General features: G+C 39.7%; 1 protein-coding gene across 2 annotated transcripts in view; it reads left to right on the top strand.

Annotated features, from left to right (window-relative positions):
- The window catches only part of PRKX (protein kinase X-linked), a 92,355-nt gene that overhangs the window by 65,106 nt on the left and 12,261 nt on the right, over nt 1-14,988 (top strand). For both annotated transcript variants that reach the window (XM_037824640.1, XM_037824638.1), the window contains exons 4-5: nt 5,952-6,071; nt 12,434-12,529. In XM_037824640.1, coding sequence (XP_037680568.1) covers nt 5,952-6,071; nt 12,434-12,529 — 216 coding nt within the window. The remainder of the gene's footprint in view (nt 1-5,951; nt 6,072-12,433; nt 12,530-14,988) is intronic.

Here is a 14,988-nt window from a genome sequence, read left to right as displayed (position 1 = left end):
CAATATCCCAGTTGCCCATTTGGGGACACAAGAGAATTTCCATGAATTTCAAGGAAACTTGCCAAGCTCAAAGTCTCCTTGTACTCTTGGTCTTGGCTTATGTCCAGTGTCAGTTTTTAAGAAGTTGGTCTCAGCCTTTTGTTGGGAGTTTTCTTCAACCTTCCTTATCTTCTAACTTCTGTTCAAGGGTTCCTCCCCTCTGTATTTAATTCTCAAAGGTCTTCGTGGAGGTTGTTCTCTTCTGAAGCCTCTTTTTTTGTAGCTTCATGTCTTATCAACGCTGTGTCTTTTCTTTTCTCTTTGAGATGATTGCATGCAGTTTTTAAGTTTTATGCTCCTGCATCGTATCCTGATCTTGTTGGCTTTTATTTTCCTTGTTTGTTTATTTTCTTTGTCTTGGTCTTGTCTTTACATGTTGGACTCTTTCTGCAAATGATTGATGATTCTTGGATGCCCAGTTTTATTTAAGGAGTCGATAGAAATCTGAGTCAACCCTGTTTACTGGTAGCCTGTCCTGAAATGATTGTGCTGGGAACCTCACCATTTTGTTCAGAAAAGTCCTGAGATTTCTCCAAATATAGGGCAGGCAGCATTTAGGACTCGAGACCACCGTAAACGTATCCTGACTTAATTCTTAGTCCTTTCCTGTGTCATATTTGGATCTAACCCAAAAGCAGTGGCAGGTAGAGGAAGCCATTTCCAATAATACTCTGTATTAGAAGAACCCAGCTTTGCCTCCTTTTTTCTTTCCTAGTCTTTACTAGAACTCGAGACACCTTAATTTTATGGCCATTTGCTGAACTGCGAGTTCCCTGTTTGAACCAATTTAAAGTGACCCTGCTCTTTGAACAGCATTTTAAAGTTGAATGTCAGTCAGTCTGTTTCTTATCGCAAGGGCTTATAGATAAACACGGAAGATGCTGTTATCTGACAAGACACAGGGGCATCTTCTCTTGTAGGGAAAGAAAGCAAGAGAGCATTACGAAGTGCCTTTAGGTGGGTGCGTGGAAGAAAGGAACTGGGGAGCTGAACCCACAATCACCTTCACACCACTGGACGGGGGCTCGGACAACATGTGCTGCTTATAAAATATGTGTAGTCAGTGCTTTATTTTGTGCAAATTAAGTGAGAGAGTGGAAAAATACATCCATTAGCAGACTGTAATGAACTGGCGGTGTTGCAGTTTATTCCTTTACATTAAACCTGCAAAATATAGTTTTTTTCCTTCTATTGCGTCTATTTTTGGAGGGGCCGCCTTTTAAAAATTTTATCGTAGTAGCATAAAATTTGCCATTTTAACCATTGTAGGTGTGTAATTCATGGGCATTAATTACTTCACAACATTGTTGCTACCATCACCACCATCTGTTACCAAGATTTTTTCATTATCCCAAACAGAATCTATTCATCTATTAACCAATTAACGCCTCAGTCCTCACACCATTCAGCCTCGGTAACCTCTAGTCTACTTTCTTTCTCTATGAATTTTCTTATTCCAGATACAAATAAGTTGAATCATATACTATTTGCCCTTTAGTGTCCTGCTTCTTTCACCTACCATAGTGTTGTAGCGTGTATCATACTCCACTCCTTTTTATGGTGGATAATATTCCATTGAAAGTACAGATCACATTTTGTTTATCTGATGGTTAGTTGATGGACATTGGGATAGTTCCACCTTTTGTCTAGAGTGAATGCAGGGTCTTTTACAAATTACGTTTTTTCTGCTCCTTTCTGCCTGTCTATTGACAAGCCCAAAATGCAAGTGCACCGACCTGACAAGAAAGGAAGGTGCCATCTGGGAGCTAGGCTTGAGTTCTAAAATTGCTAATTGCAGAACCCAAAGAGGTTACCCCACCAGGCGGGAGAACTGCATACTGCTCAGACAAAGCTCTCTGTCCAGAGATACCGATCCCCAGCTCCCCTCCAGCCTCAGCGGACAACACGTGACCTTGATTTGACTTTGTGCCTCCCCCCCATATACTCCCCCTCCATGGGGGTACACCCCACTTTCTTCTCTACTCTGTCTCCACACTTTGACCCTTCTTCTTCTTGCTGCACATCAGCTCAACAGAACTGGCCGACTGCCTGTGTTTGTAAATAAAGTTTTATTGGAACGCAGCTACATCCATTTGTTTGTGAATTTTCTAAGGCTGTCTTCATGCTACAGTGAGTAGCTGTGACAGAAACCATATGGATGAAAAAGCCTAAAAAATTGACTCTCTAGCCCTAGAAAAAGTTTGCCAACCCTGCCCCTTTCAACAGTTTCCCAGGCTCTGTCCCTCTTCTCACTTCTCCCTTAGTGGATGGATTTCTGAGGATGCCCATATGCTCTCTTGGCTTTTTAACTATATCGGTAGAAGATTCCTAAAACTCAATTATCCTCTGTGACTTCATTTGCTCTTATATCGCCAATGGTGTCTAAGTTATTCCCTCTTAGTTGCATCTCTTCACACATAACATGTCAAAAGTTGACCTTCTCTCCCCTTTTCCTCCTTGGTTCCCCAAGCTGTAACTTCCATCCACACCCCTAAAACTACCCTCCTTGAAGTTATTCAGTAACAATTAGTTGCCCCCTTTTTTTTTCTTTTAACTGGCCCCAGAAATCACTGCTGTGTTCCTCAGTATAGCTTACCTACTCTTTCTTTCCATCATTCCCTCAACAAATGTCTATGCAACACCTGTTATGAAGCAAGTATTGGGTTGTAATAACAAACAAGACACAAAAGTTCCTATCCTCATGAGCCCACATTCTAGTTGAGAAAACAGGCCGTGAATGTGCTGTCATATCAGTCATATTAACCATATCAATTATATAATATATAAAGTAACGATAAGCACTGCAGAAAAATGTTTGGTGGAGGGTGGCATCTTCATTTCCTGGCTACTAAAACAAATGCCATACGGTGGATTGGTTTAAACAATGGGACTTTATTCACTCACGATTTGAGGCTAAAAGAAAGTCCAAATTTAGGTGTCAGCAAGCTGACGACACCTTGATTTGGACTTCTATCTTAGCCTCAAAACAGTGAGCAAATAAATTCCCACTGTTTCACCCCACCCATTTCATGGTATTTTCTTGAGAAGCGAAAGACACTAAAACTCGTGGCAAGGCACATGGGTGGAATCTTCTCCTTTCTCCTCCAGGGTATATTGACTTCCAGCTTCTTTCGTGGCCTCTTTCTCTCTGTCTGATTTTCATTCTGCTGATAAAGGACCCCAGTAATCCAGGGTAAAGCCCAATGTGATTGGGTGGGGCCACACCTTAAGATTTCCTATTTACAAGAGGTCCACACCCACCAGAATGCAAAGCAAGACATAGAACCTGTCCAAACCTGGCACACAATTCAATCCACCATGTCTTCTGTGAAGGTAAACATCATATAGACTCTGGTTACAGGTTTGGGGTAGAGGAAGAGAAGAGGAAAATTTAGTTTTATAGTAGCAATAGCAGAAGGAAAAGATGGGAAAGTGTCAACAGGGTTAGAAAGATTTACAGGTGTCCTGAAATTGATTTTTCAAATGCAAAGGTATGTCTTATATAGTTTTGATGAAAAAAGTTGTGTGATAAAAGGATAAGTAAAGAGTTTTTGGCAATAAAAGAAAGAATGGACCAAAATGGGGCCCTGATGAGCAGGAAAAAAATAATCAAACTTAATTCAAATAAACAATTAGGCAGATTACATCATTTCTTTTGTTTTTGTCAAATGTAAAAAGAAGATTGAAGCACATGATTTCCAAGTTTCCTTCCCACTTTCACCATCTCTTAGTCTAAATTATACCTTTATAAAAAAGGTAATCATCATGAGATATTTTGCTGAAAGTTGAGGGATTAAAAAAAAAAACAACAAAAACACACTTGCCTGTTTTCTGGCCATTAATACTTTCTTTGCCTCTTTTATGCTCATTTCAGCCCTTTTTATAACATAAAATACTTGAAAATTAAAATACTGCATTGTCTTCCTATGTTAGAGAAGCTTTTTTTTTCTTTTTTTCTTTTTTTCCTTTTCTTTCTTGCCAATGAGCTTGAGTATGCAGGGAAACCAAACAGGCTGGTGACATGAAACAGTTGATAACAAGATTGCAAGGTCTTGCTACTTTTACACAGCAGTGAGATATAAGAAACAAAGTAATAGGGCTTGTAAAAGAGGAAGGACTAGAGATGACCTTGGAAATTTGTCAATCCTAATGCAGAATATTACTCTATTACTTGCTGGTATGTTTTGCCATAAAGGGGCAGTATTGGATTGAGTACATTTCTCAGTATATGATATTTGGGGTATACCAGGGAGAGGCTATTTAGCTCTTGAGTGCATGATAAAATTCATGTAACATAAAATTAATCATTAACCATTTTAAAGCGTACAATTCTGTGGCATTGAGTACACTCACCATGTTGTACAGCCATCAACACTTTCTCTTGCAAGACACTTTCACCCCAAAAGGAAACCCCATACCGATTAGCTAACACTTTCTCACCTTCCCCAATGTTTAGGTTTCCATTAATCTACAGTCTCTATGGATTTGCCTATTCTGTGCATTTGATACTTTGAAATCATACAATATCTGTCCTTTTGCATCTGGCTTCTTTCACATAGAATGTTTTCATATCATCATAACATATATCAGTACTTCATTACCTTTTATGGATCCAGAATATTCATATTTCATTGTATCTATATACCATGTTTTGTTTATTCATCAGCTGATGACCATTTAGCCTTTTACATGTAAGTTTCTCTTAGCAACATCCTCAATTATTGAGATACAGAAACTGGAAAAAATAAGAAAATCATCTTGCATGTTGCCTATAGCATAAAATGAGGGGATTTCAGCAGAAATTTTTGCCAAGTATTTCTGTGAAGTTTAACAAAACATTAGGGCTCTTTCTACATAGAAAGAGTGTGTCTTCAGGAGTGTGCTGTATTTGGGGACAGAAGTTCTTTTTTATTGTACTTTTCCCTATAAGAACAGAAAAGAATGTACTGTGGGAATGTTCTATCATGTTTTAATAACACAGGTGAATGGATAGACTTAATGCACATGAAGAAATGCATTCTGAGTTTGGCCTTAAATTCTGGAATAACACCTCACATGCTGTTCAAAATTTGGAAGCAAGCGTGGGGGTTACCTAAAGCAACAAAAATCAAGAATAAAATAGACAGGAAACAAAGGAACAAACAGGAAAGCCCCACGTAGCAATAACGCATTCCAGACAACCCCTTACTTTTCCGGGACTTTCAGAGCTGATTACCTGATCCTCCCTTACTTTCAGTTGTCCTCTAGGTGGCGATAGATGCAAAATTTTCATCATTCTTACCCATCGAATGACACAATCTTTTTCAAAACACTTGTCCCGGTATAAACCCAAAGTTCCCTGTGTCTCTGGCTAACACTTACTGAAAGCTGATGATGATATAATAAGAATATTGCTACTAAAATGCTGAAGCACTTCAAACCATTCAAAGAGCAGATGAAAAGAAAAAGTGTAATCTTTACATTTCCCCTGGTGTGTCGGGATTTGCTTGTTTATGCAAATTAAGCAAACTTGTGGATTCTTAAGGGGGAAGCATCAAGACACGATGATTGATCATTTCATTCATGAATCGTTCTTTTATGTTATTTTATATAAAGCTGGGTACTATAGAGTTTTGTGGGTTTTTTGCTTGAGTAATAACAGTAACTAAGACTATATAATTAAGTAATAACAGTAAGACCATATAATTACATATAATTAAGGCAATTATGTATTCTGTTTTGGTTACTGAATTTTTATAAGGAAAAAAGTCAGGTGAGATCTGGTATTTTGTACAAGTAAAGCATATCCACAGGAAAACAATATGGTGCCCTCTTGATCAACTCAATGACCATGAGAGGTAGAGCTTCTAAGATGGTTGTATTTGCAGATGACAGCTGAGTTTTGTTGACTTGTGTCTTTGTCATCTGCCCAGGACGTGGACACTCTGTGGGACTCCAGAATATCTTGCCCCCGAAGTGATCCAAAGCAAGGGCCACGGGAGAGCTGTGGACTGGTGGGCGCTGGGCATTCTCATTTTCGAGATGCTTTCAGGGTAAGTAAAGCTTCCGGAGAGAACCAGCAGCTCACACCGCAGAGCTGTGTGAGATACTCAACCTATGTATCTTTACCAACAGTGCATCCACGTCACAGGTAATTAGCATGCTGGTGCAAGCAGTTTCCCACTGCTGAGAATTGCAACATGAATGCACAATCAAGTTTGTTCCAACCATATGAATGCATTGAACTTGTGAATGACTCATTAAGCCATATCTATTGATATTTTTATCCTTTATTTAAACATTCCTGTCTTCCTTGAACATAATCTAAATTTTCTGCTGGAGTTGGTGCACCAACAGCCTGCCAGTAAGGGAAGACAGTGTTCATTTCTTAGACCCCACACTTATTTGCATGAGATTTGGAAGTAAGGGGAAGTCTTAGCTTCATCTCACCCAGATAACAAAGAGGGAGGTGATTCGTCAAGGGATTTGTCATCTAAGTGAAACGTGAAGCAAACGTCTCATGCCATAAACCTTGGAATTGGCATTACTCTTGTATTATTATTTCCTTCAGAGTAGGTTAACAGGGCTGGCTTTTTAAGTTTGCTCTTTCCTAAGAAGAATAAGTAATTGGGGCTTTACCAAAGGAGGGGGCACTCTTCTCAGCGCAGCAGGGTTGTGGACCACTTAGCTCCTGGACCTGAAGGTTTTTCTCTCAGATATCGGGGCTGGAAGGCAGCCCAGCCTGAGAGGCGTCCAGATTGCTTGCTGGAGCCCTGGGATATGCTCTGCCATGGTTACCTTCCACCTCCTTTTCCTTGAGCCCCGCTTTCCTTTGTCCTGCTTCCCTGCTGGTGTATTTCCTGCTGGCAGACCCTGGGAAGCTCTCAGAGTTTACTCCCAGTTCTGGCGAAAGCTGGACACTGCTTCGCAGCTCTTTGATTCACCAGAGGGGGCGAGTTCAGATGGTTTTACCTGGAAAACTTCCTTTTTAGTTGGAAACAAAAGTGAAAAGAGAGACAGAGTTATGCTTGGGTAGTCTGGACAGCCACAGTCTTCCATCTGCCCTCACTCCCTGCCCACGGGGCACCCTGGTGGCTGTGGAATTCTAAAACCCATCTCAGTGAGTTTAGGGGTCACTGGTTTCATCTGGGGAGTTCACAGCGGTCATCACCCCATATGCTCATCTCTGCTGTAGTTCATAAAGGAAGTTCATCCCTTCCTGGAATACCTGTGGAATGGAGCATCGCAAGGAAGCCTTACCAGAGAATTCACCACACAACCATCTGTCTGCCTGTCATCTGTCTATCCACCCACCCATTAGTCTGTCATATGTATCTGTCTGTCTGTCTACCCATCCATTCATTCACCTATCATCAGCATCTATCCATCCATCCATCCATCCATCCATCCATCCATCCATCATTATCTATCATCTGCCAATCTATCTGTCTTCCTGTCTGTCCATCCATCTATCCATCCATCATTATCTGTCATTGACCTATCTCTGTCTGTCTGTCCATCCATCTGTCCATCCATCCATCATTACCTATCATCTACCTAGCTTTTTTTCTATCTATCTAATTTATCTATCAATCATCTATCCATATCTATCAATTATCTATCTCTCCATCTATATCTATCTATCTATCTAATCTGTCATCTGTCTCTCTATCATCTATCTGCCTGTCCATCCATCCATCCATCATCTATCTAACTTTCTGTGTATCTGGTCTTTTGATACTTCCCTCATTCCTTTCTCAGACATGTCTAGGCAGTCACAGATCCCAGCAGCCCATTTTCCACCATCCTTGGTAACTGTTAGCCACAAGAGGGCAGCAGTCCCTGAGGATAACTGAATCCTGGCATCTGATGATTCTAAATGTGTAACATAATATGTAACCAATACTAGATACAATGTTATATATACTATTAATAGAACTTTCTTAGGTCATTAGAATAGAATATAATTGGGATATATTAGACTAGAGCAACATATTATTAAAATGCCATAGAATAAAAGACAACATAATTAGAGCCTAATATATTATTAGAATAACTGATAATGCATAATTAAAACCTTCTCCAAATCTCATGAAATGCTAGACTTTGCAGTTTTTGGGTTACAGAAATCCTATTTTCATTCCCTCCACATTTCAGTTAGATAGTATTAAAGTTTTCTGGATGGATTTTGGAGAGCGATACATCCATACACACATTCTAAGCACAGTGGACCCCTCCTCATTTCTATTTCTTGGCTGTCCTCCAGTCGGGGCCAGCCAGCCTCGGCTCTCTCTGTTTCCTCATTGTTTCCTGGGCCAACCTGCTTGTCCCATCCTGCCCAGTCCCACCACCCACTTCTGCTTTCTGCCCTCGGCAAGATTGTGAACAACCTTGGTTGTGTGTGTGTTTGTTGATTGCCTATTAGACAGCTACACCCAGGCTGCTTCTCACTCAGAGACTGTCATCTCTCCTGATGCTTGTGTGAGGGAGCTGATGCAAATAGAAGCAAAGATGTTTCTGGCTTAGAAGTCCTCTCGCCTCCCTTTCAGGCCCGTGTCTCCAGCTTACTGATTTGATTTCCATTTTCTGGCATGATCAGTGGAGACTGTTTTTTCATGTGTTTGTTTTTTGCTTTAATCCATCATTTAAATCTTCCATTAAGTGTAAGATCAACCATTTAGTTGGTAAAATCTGCTGTATAATTCAAGTATGAGATCAGATCATAGCTGGGATATTTGTTTTCATTGCATGAGAAAAAAAATGCATGAGGTCAGAGAAAAACTGCATGGAAAATTCTGGAACAAGATTGCTTGCAGGCTTTCCTAAGAGCCCCTCAGCTCAGTCGTGGCTCCATTCATCACGCTCCCCTTTTTCATCCATCCCTGGGCTAAGGTGCCCTGTGGAGTCACACATTCCAGAACAGTCTGTAGCAAGGATGGAATTTGTCTGTGTTTGGAGTCTCATCTATGTGGAACATTACTTATGGTGCAGCAGTTCCCAAATGTTTGGGTCTCAGGACCACTTTATGCTCATAAAAATTATTTATGACCCCAATGAGCTTTCATTTACGTCACTTATACCTGTCGTTATTTACTGTCTTAGCAATTAAAATGGGGATTTTAAAAAATGTATTCATTTTTATAAAATATTAAACTCATGAACAGCTGACATCACTTAATATCTTTAATGGAAAGAGTAACCATATTTTCTAGCATAAAAATATTTAGTGTTAAAATGTCAGCTTTGCTTGGCATTTTTAATGATTTTTTAAATGTCTGGTGTCATGAGGATTCTCGTATCTTCTTCCTCACATCATCTGATATGATAACGTTGTTTCAGTCAAAGTATCACAAGAAAATTCACCGCTGCTCAGCTTTGTAGTTGGAAAAAGAAGTTCTGAAAGTGGCTGAAAAAGGACTTGGGGAGCTCCAGGATTGTGGAGTCCTCAAGACCTGTTCTGGTTTGCTAAATGGATTGGCTTTTATAAAGGGGGTTTATTTGGTTACAAAGTTACAGTCTTAAGGCCACAAAGTGTCCATCAGCAATCGGGTACCTTCACTGAAGGAAGGCCAATGGCATCTGGAAAACCTCTATTAGCTGGGAAGGCACGTGGCTGGAGCCTGCTTGCTCAAAGGTTGTGTTTCAAAATGGCTTTCTCCAAAATGTCAGCATCATCTTCCAACAGCCATCTTCAAAATGTCTCTTTAAGCTGCCCTGAGTTCCTTCTGTCTGTGAACACTTTTATAGGACTCCAGTGATTCAACTGAGACCCACCCTGAATGGGTGGGGTAACACCTCCGTGGAAATTATCCAATCAAAGTTCTCGCCCACAGTTGATTGAGTCACATCTCCATGGAAACACTCAATCAAAGAATTCCAACATAATCCACACTAATATGTCTGCTCCCCCAAGATTGCATCAAAAGAACATGGCATTTTGGGGGACATATTACATCCAAACCAGCACAAGACCCCACTTTGAGAACTGCTGCTCTGATGCCCCTTTATTTTTATAAGGGGTCTTTCCCCTTTATTACTCTATACTCTTTCATTTCATTGGATTCCCCAGTGCTGTAATTTTTGCTGCTTCCTACAATTCTTAAGTTCATCAGTTCATCTCCAAACTTCCTTGCCTGGAATCCATTTGCAGAGCTCCTGGTTCTCAAGGCCAGCCCCCCACAGCTATAACATGATGCGTCAGCTGATGGTTTGAGATGGCATCTTTCTAACTGGGTTGAGTACGATGCAGAAAGTCAATGACACACTAGGGTGCCTCTTCCTTGACAATTCATTTTACCAAAAGAGCTAGAGTTGTAGACCTGTTAGAGTAAAACTATCATGGATGAATTTTGGGGAAAATGGCAAAAGTGGGGTGATATTTTAAGACATTCTTTTGCCTGCTTTCATTCAGATTAGCAGATGGGACGACAGCTCTCGGCCCAGATAACTTGAAGTTGCTTATAATTTCAAATTCTGTAGAACCAACACTCATTGCCCATGTAGTAAGAGTTGGAAGCTGTCTGGAAGACAGAAAGTTGAGGATTTTATAGTGCACTTTTCCCCAGTGTTGGAGATTCATGCTATGTGCACGTATTTTTCTTCTGGGTAAGATCGGTTCCTGTTTGTTGATTGCCCATGCACACTGATGGATTAGATTACTGCTGAAATCTTTCCCCATCATATTGTAATGGAATGCCTGCTTCCCAAGATTTCTTTGTTTAATACCCCTCCATAAATGTTTTTGGGTGTGGATGACACATTTTCTCCTGCAGTTTAATGTTTTTTTTCTGAACTACGTTTCCACAATGAAATCATGCAGCTGAATGTATTTGGACAGGGCTACCACCCAATCCTGGAGAAAAGAGGAGTAGGTTTCTGGAAACCCTGTTTGAGAAAGATGCTGCCAGAAAAGAGAGGGCTGGCTGGGAGGTTTGGATGAGTGCCCTTAGGCAGGCCTGCCTTTCCAGACAGTTGTTCATAAATGTGCTTTTAGTGGTTAGGAGACCTTGATAACCAATGGCTCGAGGAGACGCAGCTGTTGAAAAAAGTAACCTTCTCTACACTGCTTCTCTTTGTTCATCTCAAAGTGTAAAACTGAGGAACTCAGATTTTATTGAGGAAAAAAGGCTACTTTATGCAATATCAAGCTCAGCTAAGCTTTTGCATTTCTTTCATATCTTCGCTTTCCTTGATTAATCTAGTTTCATTTCTCTTCCAGCTTTCCCATTGATTTCTGTTTGCACAGTTGTGTTCTTCATTTTAAAAATGTTTAAAAAATGTTTCTACTCTCCCTTCTCTGTAGTATATTTGGAGAGTTAATGGGTACATTCTGTTGGTTAGTTTCCCAGGGTTCCTGTAATAAAGCACCACAAACTGGGAGGTTTAAAACTAAAGCAATGTTGTCTGTTTGGTTTGGTTTTAAATATCAGGAAGTGGTTTGGAATTAAGAAGAGAATGTTTTCTGTTCCTTGAAATTTATTTTCATCCATCAGGATATCATTTGAAAGCTCCATTGTATAATGTATTTCCATTGCTTGTGTCCCTGAATTTGAAGATGGAATTGTAAAGAAGCTAGTTAGAAGAGAGGCTTTTGAGATTATGACTCTGCCTTGCATGGGATATGAGAAAATGGCAGGAGTATAACTTGTGCAGTCAACCTATGTTGATTGTCTTCTGGATTTTCTTAGATTCATCTTGCTCTTAGTAATTTCAAGTATATTTCTTTCAGCTTATTTCACATTCTTGCTCTATTTAGAAAAGATTAGTTCTGTTGGTTTCTCAACCAAGAGTAGCCTTTGCCACTTGCTTTTACAGATCTCACTGCTGTTTTCATGGCTCTACTTGAATAGATTTCCATCTTTCCTCTTGACTGGGAGTTGGTAAACCTTGTGATATGCCAGTTAGTAGATATTTTCAGCTTTGCAGACCCTATGGGCTCTGTCACCACTACTCAATTCTGCTGTAGTGTGAAAGCAGCCACAGATAGTACATAACCAAATGGACGCACTTGTATGCCAATAAAACTTTATTGACAGAAACAAGTCAGGGGCTGGATTTGCCAACTCTTGGACTAGATTCTTTGCTGCCTGAAGGTATGATGAGCTAGAAACCAGCCTGGACTTCACTGACCCTAAGTGAATTCATCTATCAGGCAGGGGAAAAGTGGAGAGAGAAACCACCATCCAAGGATCTTGCCTCCTTCCTACTTGAGCTTCCCTTGAGTTTGGGGTCCACGACTGTTAGAACCATTGATTTGTGGTGCATCTTGACATCTCAGTGATTTCATTGTGGGAAGAAGAGGGCATGGGAAATGAATTCCTTTCTTCCTATTTATAGCACTGATAGTAACCATGACAAACAAGGGATTTTTCCCCACTTGTTCTCCACTAAAAATAGATGTTTATTTTTCTGACAGGTTCCCTCCATTTTTTGATGACAACCCGTTTGGCATTTATCAAAAAATTCTTGCAGCCAAAATAGATTTCCCCAAACACTTGGATTTCCATGTAAAGTAAGTAAATCATTTCCCTTGTGGTTGGGTGTGTTTACTTTTAATGTGTCTAAAATCACAGTTAAAGCATATGCCGAGAGGACACCATCCTTCGTTATTAAATGAGCTGTGTTTCAACTATTTGGGACAGTAGTCTTTTCCAGAAAAAAGGGGAAAAAGGCTTTAATTATTTTCCTTTAATGATGCTTAATCTTTTTTTTTTTTTTAATCATCATTTTATTGAGATATATTCACATACCACGCGATGCTTAATCTTTTAGTAGCTCTTAGCTATTTTTTTTTTAAAAGACAGGTGGTATTAAGATTAGCAAATAACATAGTTCCTTCTGTTTTATAAAAGAGCAGTTTTGGTATTTCACCAGAATACTTGCCCTTTTCCCCCAGCTAGTTTTGTCATTGTCAGAACTGTAGATGGTTTAATAGCATTTACCTTTTCTCTCCTGGTTAAATGGCACTCATCTTTAATGTCCTTTTTAATGCTAAAATTTGGATTTATGAGCATGTTTCATCAAGAACATCTATTTTGCTGTATATGGGTACTTTGGACATGCATTTAATTTGATTTGTGTTAATATGAAAAGAAAATAATTTTTTTTTAAATAATAAATGAATGTTTCTGGTTTTTCACAGAGCTGACTGTCTCTGATCATTTTTAGCCATTTTGCACATTATGAGTTCTGGTTTCTGTTTGTTTCACTGGGTTTCCCAGATGAGTTGGTGAGTGTGCACCAGGACATAGTGATCACAGAATAGAGTTATATCAGTTTAGTTGAGAACTACATTTGGGGGGTGGAGGGGTCTGGGGTCTCCCTCTCTTTTTTTAAGTAGTCTGCTCCTACTGTGACCCCCAAGAAGAGGTGTTCTGTGTGAATGGAAAATTGTAGGTTTTTTGGCTAGTGCAGGCTTGACCTGGAGTTGTGTTTGACATGCCAGGCATGTCTTAAAGGATTTTAGCAAGAGAAATCTCCATTGAAAAAGAAATAAACCCAGAAGGGACACCCTAAGCCAATGAATGGTAAGATGATGGAGTGGAGGGGAAATGTGACTCTCAACATTAAATCACACTAAAAAGAAATGAAAACTATTGTGCAGTTCTCAACCATGTCCCACATCTCAACTGAGCTGAGTGTCATTATTTCACATCAACAGCAAAATGCTTTTAAAGTTGAATTACTTATTTATCAACAATTGACCCTGTGTTGACTGGGTTAAAATCTACTCATCCCCATGGGCAGGTCTGTCAATTGACAGCCACTTCTGATTCCACTCAGTTCTCCCTGGGTAAACTTGTGGGGTGTAGACAATGGTTGCCTTAGCAAAAAGGTGTGTTGGTGGAACCAGACCGTGGTGGTATGACTTAGTTACCCGTTGGGAATTTGTTTCAAAGGAAATAAGCATTACCTGTCTTATTTTGTAAACTCAAAGCTATCAGGCAACTCAGAAGATCATTGGATTTATTCCCCTTTGTCTTTGGATGAATGGCTTAACCTCTTGCAAATAGAAGTTCTCCTAGGGAAGGCACTATCCATAAATCCTGGATCAATTATTCAGTCATTGACCTGGAAGATTCCCGATCTATTATTATTATTTAAATTTTAACTATTTAAATTAAAAATTAATTTCAGAGGAGAGTTGGTTCTTTAATATTTTCATTATTAATCTATCAAATATCTTTCCAAAACTTTGTGGGAAACTTGGTTATATTTTGTAAATATAATCAACAGCCCAATGTAAGTCTGGTGTTTGGCCAACTCTCTCTCCCTCACCCCTTGCCCTTTTTCCTCTTAGTTTTATCTTCATTGAGAACCAACATCATCTGCCTTGGAATTGTTTGGTCTAAACTTCTGCTCATGAGACAGCCTCCCATCCCTGTCTATCCCCAGTGCAAGTCTTGGCAATAGGAGCTCTTTGTTGCAGTCCAAGAATGCAAATTATAGTCCAGTTTTTGCTTTATCTGATAAATCTTATTAATGGGCTGAGACATAGGACCCCAATAAATCACTTTTATCCGTACTGCACTCATTGGGTGCCAGCAACAGAGAATTTTGACTCAATTTCTTAAGGTCTTATGTTGGTTCGTGAAACTTTGCATTTGTGTAAACTTTGGTGCCCAAGGAAATGGCTCTTTGAGTTGAGGTTGAGATTCCTTAAAGGAGTATATATAATTATAAGGAACAAAATGCTTTGGGTCTGGTTGCCAACTGGATAGAGCTAATATCTCCTGTTTTTCCTTCATGCCTGAAAGTGTCTGATCAGAGAGAAGCCATCCAGCGCCAGGGAAGTAAATAAAATTTAGAATTTCCCCTGTGCTGATGAGAGATTGCCAGTAAACACATCTCATAGCCACGAAAGAAGCACCATCTCTTGGCCTTGGATTCAGTTATTAGGTGTTTGTGCCATATTGGGTTGCTGGTTCTCATCTCTACCCTTTGCTTTCAGGACTAAGCTTATTATTATTC

This window comes from Choloepus didactylus, assembly GCF_015220235.1.
Source record: "Choloepus didactylus isolate mChoDid1 chromosome X unlocalized genomic scaffold, mChoDid1.pri SUPER_X_unloc1, whole genome shotgun sequence".
Classification (NCBI taxonomy): Eukaryota; Metazoa; Chordata; class Mammalia; order Pilosa; family Megalonychidae; genus Choloepus; species Choloepus didactylus.
This window is presented reverse-complemented; position numbering and strand designations above follow the sequence as displayed.